The sequence below is a fragment of the Dendrobates tinctorius genome, unplaced genomic scaffold (genome assembly GCF_039654945.1).
Source record: "Dendrobates tinctorius isolate UK_male_01 unplaced genomic scaffold, ASM3965494v1 ptg000097l, whole genome shotgun sequence".
Classification (NCBI taxonomy): domain Eukaryota; kingdom Metazoa; phylum Chordata; class Amphibia; order Anura; family Dendrobatidae; genus Dendrobates; species Dendrobates tinctorius.
This window is the reverse complement of record NW_027361765.1, coordinates 5,666,683-5,684,346: the sequence shown is the minus strand read 5'-3', so window position 1 is coordinate 5,684,346 and position 17,664 is coordinate 5,666,683. Positions and strand designations below refer to the sequence as shown.

The 17,664-nt window shown below is 44.9% G+C and overlaps 1 protein-coding gene across 1 annotated transcript in view; it reads right to left on the bottom strand.

The window, feature by feature from the left end:
* The window catches only part of LOC141098900 (dual oxidase 1-like), a 354,647-nt gene that overhangs the window by 57,707 nt on the left and 279,276 nt on the right, over positions 1-17,664 (bottom strand). The window contains exons 28-30 of the mRNA XM_073586871.1: positions 9,158-9,311; positions 4,607-4,839; positions 2,299-2,457 (exon numbers count right to left, since the gene is read on the bottom strand). Coding sequence (XP_073442972.1) covers positions 2,299-2,457; positions 4,607-4,839; positions 9,158-9,311 — 546 coding nt within the window. The remainder of the gene's footprint in view (positions 1-2,298; positions 2,458-4,606; positions 4,840-9,157; positions 9,312-17,664) is intronic.

Below are 17,664 nucleotides of genomic sequence, written 5' to 3'. Positions count from 1 at the left end.
GGCTTATGATTGTAAATTTGCCTCCAGTATTTGCTGATAACATGCTGCATTCATCTTTCCTTCAACTTTGACCAAGTTTCCTGTGCCTTTGCAGCTCACACATCCCCAAAGCATCAGCGATCCACCTCCATGTCACTAATGTGGTTTGAGGAACCACTGTGCCACAGACCGCAGAGAGCCTGGAGGGGTGTGACTAAGTGATCACCTGACTATTCACTAGAGCCTCTGATGGTGAGGATAGACTTGGCTGCCGATGAACATCAGGTACCACTCCAGGGCAGACCAACGGTCGTTCAGCAGCTGGATCCGAAGTACAGACTAGATGAAGCAGTTGGCAGAGCTTGTATGAGAGTGCAGCAGACAGAGTTTGTATCAGAGAAAGAGTCTGTGACAGAGTGCAGCTAGCAGGATTTGCTTCAGAGTGCAGCAGACAGAATTTGCTTCAGAGTGCAACGAGCGGGATTTGCTTCAGAGTGCAGCAAGCAGGATTTGCTTCAGAGTGCAGCAAGTGGAATTTGCACTTAGAGTACTGCAGGCAGAATTCGTACTTAGAGTACAGCAAGGCAGGATTTGTACTTGAAGTACAACAGGCAGGATTTCTACTTGGAGTACAACAGGCAGGATTTGTACTTGTATGCAACATTACACAACATAGAAACAGGAAGGTTGCTCAGGTACCTCCCCAGTGGAGAGGAAGCAATATATACATAATGCCTCAAAACAATTGGCTGGTGCACGAGCTGGCAATTTAAGAGGGCAGGAGCACATGTGTGCCCTTAGAACATGGCCAGAGGCCCTGCTGGAAGTGCTGCTGGGAGCATGAGTAGCATGAGGGGGAGAGGAACCAACTGCAGCACAGGTGAGTGAACTGACACACCGGGAAGCCGGCATGGTGCTAACACTCCATGCTTTACAGTAGGAATGGTGTTTCTTTCATCACAGGCCTTGTTGACCTCTCTCCAAATGTAACATTTATGGTTGTGGCCAAAAGTTAAATTTTGGTCTCATCACTCCAAATTATCTTGTTCCAGAATTTTTGAGTCTTGTCTTTTGTGCTTTTTTTCCTATTGTAGGCAAGATACTTTGTGGCATTTGTGCAGTAATGGCTTTCTTCTGGTGACTCAATCATGCAACCCATTTTTCTTCAAGTGCCTCCTTATTGTGCATTTTGAAACAACCACACAGCTAGTTTTCAGAGAGTCCAGTATTTCAGCTGATGTTATCTGTGGGTTTTTCTTTGCATTCCGAACAATTTTCTTGGCAGTTGTGAATGAAATTTTTGTCAGTCTACCTGACCGTGGTTTTGTTTTTACAGAGCCCCTGATTATCCATTTGTTAATCACAGTCTGTGCGCTGCTGGCTAGCATTAGCAATTCCTTGCATATCTTTTTGTATCCCTTTGCTGTTTTATACAGTTCAACTACCTTTTCCCATAGATCCATAGACAATTTGTTTGCTTTCCCATGACTCACAATCTAGAAACGTCAGTGGCTGGATGAAGGATGCAAGAGTCTGTCTGGATCCCAGAAACTCGTTACTTTTATGCACACACACTGATTGCAAGCAAACAAGTCACAGGTGAGGATGTTACCTTTAGTAACCATTCAAACCATTTTTGTCAACTTCGGTGCATGTTATCAGGCCAAACTCACCAGGGTATGTGAACTTTTGACCAGGGTAATTTGGATGTTTTGGGTTGTCATTATGATTTAAAAAGAGAAAACACAGTAGTTTCACAATAAATGGCTTCACCCAGACATTAGCCACTTGAGAAAAAGTTTTGGTGTTATCATTCATATTCTCTGAAAGAAGACCAAGAAAGCAAAAATTCTGCACGGGTATGTAAACTTTTTAGCACAACTGTAGATAACATTCAGGACAATTGCAGTGGAAGTTACCAGAAAAAAAGTACAGTCACATAGTGTGGAATATATTTATGAAATTATTACAATTCATTATATGATAAAGTTGCTTCAAAAGCAAAACACTTAACCAGCATTTTTGTGAAATGTAAATTATGTTGATAATTTTAATCATTAGTTAAATATCTCGGTCATGAAACTGTCCTGTCCTGTGCACAGCAAAAATGAGAGGTCATGTGTAAATGTCAGCAACTACTGCATTATGTAAGGGTAACACTACTGTACTACATACAGCATTGTGTATACAATTAACCTGCTCGCCATGTGTTATCTAAATTTTTACGCACATCCGTCTTCATTTCTAAATTATATTTTATTCTTACTTCAATATTTTCCTTCAGGCTGATTCTTAATATTAAGACACATCACATCTTACCTTTTTACACATTATCTTTGCATTCACAGATGATTTAAATACCAAATCTTTAAGAATAGATGCAAAAGGTGTGACTCCAATCCCCCCTCCAACCAGCACTGAAACGTCATATTTATTCCATTCCTGGTGTCCTTCACCAAAGGGTCCGTCTAAATATATCTAATGATAAGAGAGAAGCCGTTAACAAGAAAGAAAAATGGGAGAAAATAAATATAAATGTAATAATCTTAAAGGTCAATGTATTAATAAAAATATGGTTATACAATTATTTTTGATTGTTAGGAAGAAACAATATAGAACAGCAGAAGTAAACACATAAATAAAGGGCATCAGGCCCTAATGTATAACCGACCTACTAAATACCTCACTTTGACCACCTTTTGTAATTACAGCAGTGACGAGTATCATAAAACTTAACTTTTAATATAAATAGATAAAAAAGGCACGCTACAACATACCAAAATTAAAATACACATATGTTATCATATAGCGGGTATCGGCTCTAGGACCACAATGGTGGACACTGAGTCAAATGAAGTCTCAATCACTTAAGACCAAATCTTGCATTTATGCATAGCCCATATGACAGAGGTCATCAAGATTCACGCGCAAATACATGTAAAATAATTTACAAACGGCTATGGTATAACACTGAAACACACACGTGGGAAAGCAAAACAAAAGTGAAAGTTAAGTAAATGGAACTATCTCACCCATCTGCTTCATCTGCACTGCAAAAATGAGGTCCTTCCTTTGTGCCATTATTTAAAACATCCCAATCTGGTCAGATGAGGGCAGAGTCTGGAGATGGCTCTGTTGTACCCTAAGTACCATCACCCCAAAAGACTCCCACCCTTACAAGGTCAGTCCAAAGCTAACTTAGCCTGTCTATCCGAGACTTGAACTATGTGCCTCCTGACACGTTTCTCCTGTAATAAGTCTTCAGGGGAGAATTTATGCACGTATGATAGTATTCTTGGGCAACAGTGTCCACCTGTATATACGTGACAATTCATGGTCAGAATTCAGTATGTCAGAGAACATTGCCTGATGCTTCACTTTATACCCAATCATGTGGTATGCAGTCCCCAAACACTTACGCATTTAATACTGTGCTAACAGGTAGTCTTACCCGAGACAGTTCCTATACCCTTGCTAACACGCATGCCACATGTCATGTGATTGCTGAGTGAAACACAGAGAGAAGAATGGAGTTCCTCTCGGTGATGACATGTGTTTAAAGAGATCATGTCGGTTGCGTCATCGGCCGCTTAACTAATCATGTGATACAGGCCTAGAGTCAAGGTCCTCCATCACATGACATTTCCTTCAAGGACGGGTATCCTGCTCACTGGATTGCATCACCCTTATTGTATGGCAATTACCAGTTACTCCTCAATTACATAATTAAAGGAGGATTCAAGAAGATAACTCAATGTAGCTAGAATTATGTGCAGGTCAGGATTTCATTGCATATGAATCTTGATGACCTCTGTCATATGGACTATGTATAAATACTAGGTTTGGTCTTAAGTGATTGAGACTTCATTTGACTCAGTGTCAACCATTGTAGTTCTAGAGCCGATACCCGCTATATGGGAACATATGGGTATTTTAATTTTGGTATGTGGTAGTATGTCCTAGTTTTTTATCTGTGTATATTAAAAGTTAAGTTAAATGATACTCATGAGTGCTGTAATTATAGAGGAAACAATTTAATCATAAACAGTTTCTGCATAGTAATATTTGTACTACTTTACTGCATAACAATCTGCATGTAACATAACGTAGATTTAAAGGGAACCTGTCATGTCCAATAAGGCTAATGATCTGCAGCTACAGTATATTGTTAATATGCAGGTTAGTAGCATTAAGAAGGTGCCTAGCCAGCTGTCAGTCAAAGTGTTGGGGCGTGCAGTATGCAGTGACAGTAGCCATGCCAGGACACCTGAATGACTGAAAGCTGGCAGCTCCAGGGAGAAATAAAGATTATTTTCTCCCACGTGTCTGATCTTCAATACTGTGGCCAGGAATCTTCCTAACACTATAAACCAGGAGATTAGCCCTATATCTGAAAGTTACCAGCATTATCAAACATGGCAGATTACCTTTCAACATAATGAAACTGATGAGGGCTTCAGACTCCATCGGAGCAATTTCATGTAATCAGCAAAATGCCATGAAACCATTAAAGGAGTTGTCTGTCCTTAGGCTACAAACCTGCAGTCGCTTTAAGGGCCGGACAACCCCTTTAATAAATGCAATACATTGTAAGTTTTTCAAATATAAGAGAAATATTTTACTGTACTTTTGGATATCCATTGAGTTCATCAACACTCTGAGGAGAGTACAGCTCCCGTAGGCGAGTGGTCCAAGGTCCTGCAGCTCTTATGTGCAAACTCAGGGTGTCCTCATGTGGAGCAGTGGTTAATGTAAATGGATGGTATTCATTTGTACCCAAAGCTAAGCAAGCAATCCTAACCCATTGTCCTGATTTGTATTCAAAATCATTAGGACGCTCAAACTTTAAGTAAGTCACATCTATGAGCAGAAAAAAAAGGAAATATATTTTTCCAACAGATAAAAGACATAATTAAGCACAATAAATGGTAAACTTAGATAATATTGTGTTCAAGTCACTGGAAAGGAACAGATATTATGTGATATATAGTTATCTAGATGTTAGAAGAAAGCAGGACCACGAAGGTTGTACAAATCTTAATTTGGAATTTCACAGTAACATCCATTCAAATCTTGTTTGATTCTTCCTAACTCTCTTGGAACATCAAGAAGACACACTTTCAGATTCCCAGAATAGTTGGCAAATCTCCTAGGCCCATAAAGTGGAGGAGAATGGACATGGAAGGGACATTGATGTTTTGTGGACTCTAAGTGGGAAATAGCTATTGCCAGAAATTATCTTCTCCAAGATGCCAATGTTTATAGATTGGCAACTGTTTATTATAAAATGCAGGCTTGCAATCAACAAGTTCTAGAAGAATTTGGGGTTTACAGTCATCCTTGGGACTAACACTGAGCAAATTAGTAAAAAAAAAAGTTTTTTTTATAGCTTTGTATTTGCCAGACACAAAAAGCAAGAGATGTTAAAGCGATGGAATACAGATATGTGTTTTAGCGTTTGTTTTCTTTTACAGTATAAGACTCCAAAACTAATAATAATAATAATATATGCCTACCTCTACTTTGCTTTTGCATTGATTTAAATTGATCCTTTCATCACATCTCACAGTACAAATTGAAGTTGTGGGTTCCCTGTGTATACACTTGCCCCACTCCCACCCTGATAAAAATGTTTTTGTAGAGAATTTGCCCATCATAAAAAATACAATATACCGGGTGAGTCATAAAGGACGGACGTTTTTAAACTAATCATAAAATCGTTAAATATTTATTAAATATAAATGTATTCACAGATTTGGTTACGTATACTGACAAATATTTGACAAATTCAAGTGTGGAAAACAACATCTGCCATGTGGTGGCCATTATCAGTGATGCATTTCCAAAGGCGTTCTTGGAAGTTGGCATCAACACGTTCCAACACAACTCTGTCGATTTGGGCAACTTCCACTCGAATAGCTTCCTTCAGTTCTTGTAATGATCGAGGCTTAAGCTTGTATACACGTGATTTGAGGTGACCCCATAAGTAATAATCGCACATGGACAGGTCTGGGGACCTAGGAGGCCAATTAATATCGCCAAACCTGGAAATGATGCGACCAGGGAAGAGAGGGCGAAGAACGTTCATTGTTGCTCCGGCTGTGTGGGCCGTTGCCCCATCTTGTTGAAACCACACACTAGAGATGGGGATATGTTGCCGTCGTAACTCAGGAACAAAGAAGTTATTTATCATGGCGATATAACGTTGTGAGTTCACGGTAACAGTATTGCCATTATCGCCTTCGAAAAAGTACGGACCGATCACGCCATATTTGCCCATAGCGCACCACACCGTTACCTTAGGGCTGTGCAGCGGTCGTTCATGTAATTCTTTCGGATTTTCATAGGCCCAATAACGGCAGTTCTGCTGATTAACCATGCCATTGACATGGAAATGAGCTTCATCACTCATGAATAAAATAAGGTTGTCGTTTTGCTCAATAATTGCTTCCATCTCATGTGCGAACTTCAGTCGCGCTGCGTAATCCCCGCGCTCCAACTGTTGCACAATGGCCAATTTATAGGGGTGGAAATGCAGGTCTAAATGCAAAATACGCCTTACTGTACGATTACTGAGGGCAAGTTCTAAAGAATGTTTCCGAGCAGATCGACTCGGACTACGCAGCATGGCTTGCCTGACGCGTTCCACATTTTCAGGGGTACGTGCCGTTCGTGGAGCCCCCGGTGGTCGTTTGTTCATTAGTGTACCTCGTGTACGGAGTGCTTCAACCCAACGTAGGATAGTGTTACGAGCGGGAACAGCTTGATTTCTGTGAATATTGAAATGACGCCGAAACTCACGCTGAACGGCTGTGATACACTCATTATTCTTGACAAAACTGTCGTACGCAAAAATGCGATGTTCTATCGTCCACGGCACCATAGCTTAAACTGAAACTAAAATAAAAACAATGCTTTCACCTCACAAACATAACCCCGCCTCCCGCACATCTCTACCTCCACCTGGTGGTGAGTTATAGCCACTTCAAATACATCCGTCCTTTATGACTCACCCGGTATAAGCCATATGCAAATTAGGTTGGAAGTGCACTGGGGATTGAACTTGGAAAACTTTTTTCTACTGCAGACACGACCCTAGTGCACTTCCAAACCTGATTTGCCAATTTATTCCATGCTACATTTCTCATGACTGGTAGATCAGATCTTTAGAAAAAAAAAGTGTAGCATGTTAATGTTTCCTTTTATAAGAAGTGATGTTGCAGTCACTTAGTTCGGCTACTAGAGGTCACCATTGAACAAGAGAAGAAAGTTCTGGAAACAGAAAGTGTTAGAGCCTGGAGCTCATGAGGTAAAATGGAGAGAAGTCCTGCCTAAGAGACACAGAAAGACTGGGAACCTGAAGTGATGCAAATTAGATGGTGTGACCCAGAGGAAGCGGCTCCCGTGAGTAAACTGTGATGTGTGACAGGTCACTGACTGTTTAGTTAGTTAGGAAGAATTAGATAGGTTTCTCAGCATTTTCAAGAACATTCCTGTTACTGAGATTGCATATAGACTGAAGGAGACTATGTGATCTCCTGTACTCGTATATTGAGATTCTAGTAAAAATGTGAATGCCATAGGAGAGCTCCATGAAGTACTACTGGGACTGATCTTAATCTTCACCTGCACCTTTATCAGAGAATTTGGTGGCCAAGGAAGCTGATTAAATCTAGTAGCTGGACATCAGAATAACATGTCCGGTTGTTTACTGTTGAGGACATTTTGTCAGGACATCCGCTCTGAGCGCGCACAAAGAGGACAGTGCACTGTGTACATATTGTGTTGGTTCGAGTGATTAGTTTTGTAAATATATATAGACTAGATGTGTGCCTGATGCTATCGCATCAGTAGGGCAGTAACATCATGATGGGTGCAGCTTTGTGGTGCTGGGGTTGGCGGCCAACCCACTTCCGTGCAGTCACATCCGGCAGGAACAACGGTGTTTTGCGGCCTGTGCTGGAGATGTTGTGCGGCACCACCAGAGGGTGGCCGCACCGCCGAATCTCCAGCACAGGCCTCAAGCCGCCATCTTTCCTGCCGGCTGTGACTGCATGGAGGTGGGTGGGTAGGCAGCGGTGGCATCCGGCGCGTTTAGTCAGGTGGTGGGTCCTGGCGGGGGTCCGGCGGCAGCATCCCTCTCATTACACGCCCTCAATACACCCTCTCATTATACTGCTTTCATTACACCCCTCTCATTATACCCCCTCTTTACACCCTTTCACAGCCTCGTGATCACAGCAGCGGCCTGGATCCGAGTGGCAACTGGGATCCGAGTGGCTGGGCTCCAAGCAGCGGCCGGGATCCCAGCGGCGGTTGGGATCGTAGCGGTGGCCTGGATCCAAGTGGCTGCTAAGATCCCAGCGGTGATCGGGATCGCAGCAGCATTCGGGATAGCAGCGGCGGCCTGGATCGAGATCGCTGCTACGTCCTGGATGTTCCAAAATGGCGGTCGGCATACTTCTGGTGCAGCGTGGTGAATTGTGGGATTTGGGGACATCCAGACAGAAGTGGATGACAAACAATTTAAGGCAATTATATATATATATATATAGATATATCAAGGGGAAAACAGGGAAGCCGGAATCTATTATAATTAAGGCGGGAGTTGGGTGTAAGATTATATACCTGAGAGGACCACATGTCACGGTCAAGGTAGAACCCTGGGTAGGCCCTGTACCGGTCAAAGCAGGGAGTGGCATAGCCTTGGGGTAGTCCTTCTCCTGACATTGAAGCTGGCACTTGGGATCTCTCATGCTGCATAATTTGTATTTTGTGATTTGTGGCCCATATTTTGTTGAAAAGTAAAATCCTATTATTTTTCGTCATAAGTTATAAAGAGAGATTGGCTTGGTATCATGTCGTGGTTTGAGTCATTTATAGCAGCGCCATATCCCATTCTCAAATAAGGACTGGCATATCGGTCATTAGAAAGGTATAATTTTTTTACTGGGTAATGAGCAGCTACATAACCATACCAATTCCTTATGTGAAAACATTCTGACAGGCTCACTCTAAGGAAATATTTTATCTTGTTTTATATTATTACCATATGCTTCAGTGAATGAAGATACATGAGTCATGGCCAATCATACAGATAAGAAAGCACATCATTCTCAATAAACCTAGAGTGATGACTAGATTATTTTTGTGTATAATGTAATAATGGTCACAGTACCTGAAGGAAGCAATTCTGCCTTTATCACATTGATTTCTCGCTTTTTTCGGCTCAAGCTGATTAAATTATCCCCAACAAAAATAATACCAGGAACTGACAAAAAGATGTGAAATCTGGGTGGTTGAAGGAGTCCAAAGCTGCTATGGAGGATAATCTGATAAAAGATGAATATTGTTAAAGTCATTCATTTGCAGCCTGAAACTCTTTATGTCTTCATGCACAACATTTTGAAGGAAGAACATTATGTGGCCAATGTACACCCTACTCATCACCCGTCTAATGTACTATAGAATGGATACCTCATTAGTATCCTTTTTTTAAAGGGTTGTCCAATACTTGACAATCCCATAAAGAGAACCTGTCATGTAAACAAAAAACACTATTAACCTACAGATATGGAATTAGTCTGATACCATGCAGCTGCCACTCTGAGTCCCGTAGCTGGAAGGGGGTGGAACCTGCACAATTTTGGTCACCACTCTGTGCATAGAGTGGCGGCTGTAACCACACCCCTGGCAGTGGGTTCATTATTAGGGTTGTTTTCAGTCAGTGACAAGGACGTGGTTATTGCCACCGCTCATTATGCAGAGAGTGGTCACTGAAATCATGCCAGAGCCACACCTATAATTCAGAAACTGAGGATGCCAGAGGGAATATATTTAATTTCCTCCTGGCAGCGGGATTCTCAGTGCAGTGACAGCTTGGTGTCTGAATGCCATTAACTTGCACATTCACCCAATATTATACAGGTTAATATTTTTTATTTTTTTACATGACAGATTCACTTTAAAATCTAAAGTGTCTTAGATAAATCATGAGATCACAAGAGTTCTGCAGCCTTCACAGTTTCATCAGACAGAATAGTTCACATGACAGCCAGGAGAAACAGCGCTTCTTATGGTTAATGGAGTTTTAATGTAAAAATTACATATTATATTTTTAATTTAGATTGGGGAGGCAAAAGAAAACAACATCAATTTGGGCACTGTTATTTTGTTTTTTACAGCATTCACAGTGTGTTATAAATAGCATGATAACTATATTCTCTGGGTCGACAATTATATTGATGCATTCTTATAAGTTGTTCTATTTTTGCTAAAATGTTTCTAATGCCACATTTATAATGTTCTATTTCCCAATATTATCTTGAATTTATGGCTCTTATATCACATGGAACAACTTTATCATTGACCATATTGTTCTTTTAGTTTTATATAGGTACAGAACCAGTTCCAGGGCAACTAGGGGTAAAAAGACGTAATCCAAAATGTTAAGCTTTAGGTATTGTGAATGATTTCGTAATTATTGAAGAGAACCTTTCATTGACGTATCACTTCATGTTGAAGCTTTTTACTTTATAAATTGTTAATATACAGTTTATTTTTTAACAAATATTTGTATTGGGAATTTGGTAGAACAATTAAAGTTAAAGCAGCCATTTAACCATAGTTTGTCTGTATAAATATATATACTGTGTATATATATATATATATATATATATATATATGTATACTGTATATATATATATATATATATATATATATATATATATATATATATACAGTGGGGAAAAAAAGTATTTAGTCAGTCAGCAATAGTGCAAGTTCCACCACTTAAAAAGATGAGAGGCGTCTGTAATTTACATCATAGGTAGACCTCAACTATGGGAGACAAACTGAGAAAAAAAACCGCAGAAAATCACATTGTCTGTTTTTTTTTCATTTTATTTGCATATTATGGTGGAAAATAAGTATTTGGTCAGAAACAAGCAATCAAGATTTCTGGCTCTCACAGACCTGTAACTTCTTCTTTAAGAGTCTCCTCTTTCCTCCACTCATTACTAGTGTTGAGCATTCCGATACCGCAAGTATCGGGTATCGGCCGATATTAGCGGTATCGGAATTCCAATACTTAATTCCGATACTTTTTTCATATCGGATTCCGGAATCGGAATCGGAATAGGAAGTTCCCATCATGCTATGAGCCTGCTTGCTTTGATTAAGCCAATGGGAATCCTCCGAAGTGTGGGCACATCCTGTTAGGCATGTAGGCATGTTAACTATTGGCATGGCTGTGATTGGCTGCCGAAATGATGTCATGATGCACTATAAAAGCCACCGCAGCCGCCATTTCTGGTCACTCTGCTGTGAATTCAGTTAGGGACAGGCTGCTGTAGAAGACTGTGAGGGACAGTTAGAAATAGCGATTCCACCAAACATCTAGTGCTTTACCCAGGCTACATAAACCACCACTGTAGCCTTCTTTGCCCTAGCAGCAGTGTTCACAGCTGTCTGCAAGTGTGAGTGGGCTGTGTGAGTGCAGCTCACGCTGTGGAGTGGGTCCTGCAGCCACGTCAGGCTGTAGGCCACCCAGTGTGATCACTGCTGCCTCATACATCTTTTATTTTTTGAGCTGCATTTTTTACATAATTTCAATCTAGTGTGCTTCCATCCGTATCCATATACGTTGGTTGCAAACACTAGTAGTAGACAGCGGAGCCTTTCTGCAGCCTTTCAGTGCTAGTGTCCACTTTGCTGCACTGTTCACGGCTGTCTGAGAGGTCTCTGACTGTGTGTGAGTGCAGCTCACGCTGAGTAGTGTGTCCTGCAGCTACGTCTGGCTGTAGGACGCTCAGCGTGCGTCAGTGCCTCACACATATTTTTATTTGAGTGCAGCTCATTTTTTCTTCTATTAGTGTGCATCCATCCGTCTCCATCTACGGTGGTTGCAAACACTATAAAGGAGTACACAGCGGAGCCTTTCTGCAGCCTGTCAGTGCCAGTGCCCAATTAGCTGCACTGTTGACGGCTGTCTGAGAGGCCTCTGACTGTGTGTGAGTGCAGCTCACACTGAGTAGAGTGTCCTGCAGCTACGTCTGGTTGTAGGACGCTCAACGTGCGTCACTGCCTCACACATATTTGTCTTTGAGTGCAGCTCATTTTTTCTTCTCCTATTAGTGTGCATCCATCCGTATCCATCAACATTGGTTGGTTGCAAACACTATATAGGAGTAGATAGAGGAGCCTTTTTTTCTGGCTTGTGCCCTGCCGGCGCAGCCAGATTAGTATTACCCAATTTTTTTGGAGCCTCATCTTTTGCATTGTAGGTTACCTGCCTGCATTGTAATAGCTCCAAAAAGTTGGTGATACTATCAGTTTCAATTCTTTGTTCACATACTTTGAGTTTGTTTCCAACAAAGAAACCACAAAAAAAGTTCACCAAACACTACATTTTGAACTTGTGTAGGCCACATCAGCTCCTATTAAAGTCTAGTCCACACACACACACACTTCATAAAATTAGTGTTTCTTGTACCTGTAACCAGCTGTTCAGGAATAAGCACACTAAGGCCCCCCTTTGTACTTTTTTGCCTATCTTAAGCAGTCTTGCAAGATGAAGAAGGCAGGGAGTAAGGCGCGTGGGCGTGGGCGTGGGCGTGGAGTTTCAGCAGGGAGAGGACGTGGGGATTCTGCAGGGAGAGGACGTGGGGATTCTACAGGTAGAGGACGTGGGGATTCTGGGCCTGCTGCGGGCACCAGTGGATCAGCATCCCCCAGTTTTAGCAGGCAACAGTCCTTTATGCGCAGCTTTGTAGGACCTCAACGTACCCCACTGCTGCGGGAGGAACAAATTGAAGCTGTTGTCGGATGGATGGCAGCTAACGCATCGACTTCAATTACTTCCGCATCCTCTCAGGGTCAGAGCACCGAAGAGCAACCATCTGTCTCTTCACCACCTGCCAAAGTGCCCAGGCAGTCAGAGAGACATGGACAGGAGCCATCACAGTCTCTACTTCTGTTCTCGGAATCTGTTGGCTTGGAAAGAGGGGGCCAGCCAAGCAGCATTCCTGAATGTGAAGAAGAGGGAGTATGCAGTGATGCGCAACTTCTTTGTCCCTCTGAATCTGAAGAGGCGAGTGGGCCAGTGCCTATGGTCAGCACACCTCAGTACGCATCAGATGATGACGAGACTCAGTTGCCACTTTCTGGTGCGTACGGTGCTGGCGAGACAACCCCGGAGAAGCAGCTGTTTGAAGAGGGGAGGGAAGGTGATGAGGTCCTTGACCCATCATGGCGTGAGCAACAGGAAGGTGGTGGGAGCAGCTCGGAGGAAGAGATTCCCCTACCGGCCAAAACAGGAGGCAGAGGGAGGGGGAAGACTTGGTTGCCTGTACCCTCCACTTCGGCACCCGTTAGGAGCATTCCTCCTTCCAAAGGCAAACCGGGCGCTCACAAGAGTTGCAGTGCGTGGTCCTTTTTTGACACAGTTGCAGATGACATTTGCTTTGTCAAATGCAAGCTGTGTCATCAGAGAGTCAAAAGAGGGAGAAATGTCAGCAACCTCAATACCACAAATATGTGGAAACATGTGCGCACCAAGCACGAGTTGGAGTTGCAGAGACACCCTGAAGACGTAGGCCAACGTACAGCACCACCTACCACCTCTTCAGTTCGTGTTGGGCCCTCTTCCTCCAGCTCACACACTGCTGGTTCGGCTTCCTCACAGGATCGCCAAGGAAGAACCTCTGCCACTGTTGTCCGGAGACCCTGTCAGATTACACCCATAGCAGCACGTTCCCATCCATCACAGCTATCGGTAGCACAGGCATGGGATAAAAGGCGCCCTTACTCGGCAAACCATCCCCGAGCACAGTCTCTGAATGCTGGCATTGCCAAACTTCTGGCAGTTGAAATGCTGTCATTCAGGCTGGTGGACACTGACACCTTCCGGGACTTAATGGCATTGGCAGTCCCCCAATACAACGTGCCCAGCCGCTTTTATTTCAGCAGGCGAGCCGTCCCTGCCCTGCAGAAACATGTTGAGGGCAAAATAAAACATGCGCTACTAAACGCCGTTAGTAGCAAGGTCCACCTGACCACCGATGCGTGGACCAGTAACCATGGACAGGGACGATACCTTTCCCTCACTGCCCACTGGGTCAATGTTGTGGAGCCGGGTACGGATCTGGAGAGTGGCGCTGTACGTGTTCTTCCAACGCCACGGATTGCAGGACTCCAGTCTGTACACATAGACTCCTCCTCCTACTCAAGTTCCTCAGAAACAGCAGAGCAGGAGCCTGTTACGACCGATATGAGCACAGCCGTGGCCAAACGTCAACAGGCTGTACTAAAATTAATTTCTTTGGGGAATCGAAGCCACACAGCGCAGGAGCTCTGGAATGCTATCAAGCTGGAGAGCGATGTGTGGTTTGGGCTAGCGAATCTCCAGCCGGGCTTGGTAGTGTGTGACAATGGCCGAAATCTGGTGGCAGCTCTTGGCCTAGGCAACCTCACACACATCCCATGTCTGGCACATGTTCTTAACTTGGTCGTGCAGAGCTTTCTGAGGGACTATCCGGATCTTGCTGCACTGTTACACAAGGTCCGCATAGAGTGCGCTCACTTGCGACGTTCCAGCACGGCAAGATCGCGCCTCGCTGCTCTGCAGCGACGATTTGGCCTTCCGGAACATCGCATCATATGTGACCTACCCACCCGGTGGAATTCAACGTTACATATGTTGGAGCGGTTGTGTGAGCAGCAGGCAGCAGTCATGGAGTACCAGCTGCATCAGGCGCAAACAAGTCGCACTGTGCGCCGTTCACACTTCAGCACCATTGAGTGGGCCTCTATGAAGGACATCTGCCTCGTTTTGCGTGCCTTCGATGAATCCACGCGGATGGCGAGTGCAGATGATGCACTAGTCAGCATGACTGTCCCCCTTATCTGCCTGCTTCAACAAACACTGCAAGCACTAAGGGATGAGGTTTCAGAAGAGGTGGAGGATGAGGAGTCCCAAATGCCATCTGCTTCTGGACAGTCTGCGCTACATGTTTCCTCACAAAGGCCTAGGCAGGGGACACTTTGTGAGGAGGATGAGGAGGAGTCGATGGAGGAGGAAGACATCTCTCCAGAGGAGGAAGGTACACAAACCTCTACTCAGTATGTACAGCGAGGGTGGGGTGATGCAGAGCAGGCCGAGGTCACGCCTCAAACAGGGGACAGCGGTTCTTTGGCAGTTGGGAGTCTGCAGCACATGGTTGATTTCATGCTGCAGTGCCTGAGAAACGACCGCCGCATCGCCCACATTCTCGTCTCGGCTGATTATTGGGTGTACACCCTCCTAGATCCTCGCTACCGGGACAGCGTACAAAGGCTCATACCAACGTTGAACCGGGAGCGTAAAATGCGGGAGTACGAAGAGTCACTGGTGCAGTCCATAATGTTTTCCATTCCACCCGACAGCATTGTTGCTAGTGCTTTACAAAGCAGCTCTGTGCGTCGAGGCAGTGGAGGAAACTCTGCACAAAGAGGGAGCAGAGGCAGCGCCGCAGCACAAGGCAAGACCACTATGGCCCAAATGTGGCAAAGTTTTGTGTGTCCACCACAATTGTCTACACCATCAGCGACGCCTCGAGTCAGCAGGAGGCAACGCTTCCGTCAGATGGTGTCAGACTACATGTCTTGCCCTGTCGCTGTACTCCCAGATGGCTCTTCCCCCTTCAAGTTTTGGGTCTCTAAGCTGGATACATGGCCAGAGCTTAGCCAGTATGCATTGGAGGTGCTGGCTTGCCCTGCTGCCAGTGTATTATCGGAACGTGTCTTTAGTGCCGCAGGTGGTGTACTAACAGACCGTCACACGCGACTATCTTCCGATAATGTTGACCGGCTGACTTTTCTGAAAATGAACAAGGCCTGGATCTCCAAAGACTTTGCCATTCCTCTTACAGACTAAATTAGTGGTTGGCAACTGTATCCAGGTCTGCTGGTGTGTTCATTTTTCTACCACCTGAACTATAATCCCTTTGCTTCAACACAGTCAGTTGTCGCTCAGATGTGTCGTCTGCACAGAGAAACACACTAGCTCCTGTGTTAGTGGGGTTCAGTAATGCCAGCTGATCCCCTGCTGTGTGGACGGCAAAGTCACCAGCTCCATCAACATTCAAACCACTACTGATTTTTAACCGTGCCCAACTTAGGTCTCTGGCTCCACTGTCTCTACTATTTCCCCTGACCTCCAACCCCGCCATCTACATCTCTGAAGTGGCGTCAGCACAATCTACACTTGTCCCTGTGTTCCTGTGGCTCAGTCCCATCAGTTTATCCCCTGATGTGTGTCCGGCAAGGTCTCCTGCTCTGTCCACATTCCCATAACCAGTAGTGGGAATGAGGACAGAGCTGGCGAACTTGCCGGACAAACATCAGGGGATCAACTGACGGGACTGAGCACCAGTAACACAGGAACAAGTGTAGATTGTGCTGACGCCACTTCAGAGATGTAGCTGGCGGGGTTGGAGGCCAGGGTAAATAGTAGAGACAGTGGAGCCAGAGGCCTAAGTGGAGCATGGTTAGAATCAGTAGTAGTCCACAACCTCCATAAAAACCGCTGCCCATTGGCCTCTGCATGCGGCATGCGTAATCCTGGGCTCCAACAGCGTCAGTTGGTGTTCAGAAGTGTCGTCTCCACAGAGCCAAACACATTCGTTCAAGTGTTAGTGGGGTTCAGCACTGCCAGCTGTTCCCCTGCTGTGGAGATGGCAAGTCTCCTGCTGCCTTCACCTGCCAAAATCCAGTAGGCCCCAGCCTGCTCCTCGCCTAATCCTGGGCTCCAACAGCGTCAGTTGGTGTTCAGAAGTGTCGTCTCCACAGAGCCAAACACCTTCGTTAGAGTGTTAGTGGGGTTCAGCACTGCCAGCTGTTCCCCTGCTGTGGAGATGGCAAGTCTCCTGCTGCCTTCACCTGACAAAATCCAGTAGGCCACAGCCTGCTCCTCGCCTAATCCTGGGCTCCAACAGCGTCAGTTGGTGTTCAGAAGTGTCGTCTCCACAGAGCCAAACACCTTCGTTAGAGTGTTAGTGGGGTTCAGCACTGCCAGCTGATCCCCTGCTGTGGAGATGGCAAGTCTCCTGCTGCCTTCACCTGCCAAAATCCAGTAGGCCCCAGCCTGCTCCTCGCCTAATCCTGGGCTCCAACAGCGTCAGTTGGTGTTCAGAAGTGTCGTCTCCACAGAGCCAAACACCTTCGTTATAGTGTTAGTGGGGTTCAGCACTGCCAGCTGTTCCCCTGCTGTGGAGATGGCAAGTCTCCTGCTGCCTTCACCTGACAAAATCCAGTAGGCCACAGCCTGCTCCTCGCCTAATCCTGGGCTCCAACAGCGTCAGTTGGTGTTCAGAAGTGTCGTCTCCACAGAGCCAAACACCTTCGTTAGAGTGTTAGTGGGGTTCAGCACTGCCAGCTGTTCCCCTGCTGTGGAGATGGCAAGTCTCCTGCTGCCTTCACCTGACAAAATCCAGTAGGCCACAGCCTGCTCCTCGCCTATTCCTGGGCTCCAACAGCGTCAGTTGGTGTTCAGAAGTGTCGTCTCCACAGAGCCAAACACCTTCGTTAGAGTGTTAGTGGGGTTCAGCACTGCCAGCTGTTCCCCTGCTGTGGAGATGGCAAGTCTCCTGCTGCCTTCACCTGCCAAAATCCAGTAGGCCCCAGCCTGCTCCTCGCCTAATCCTGGGC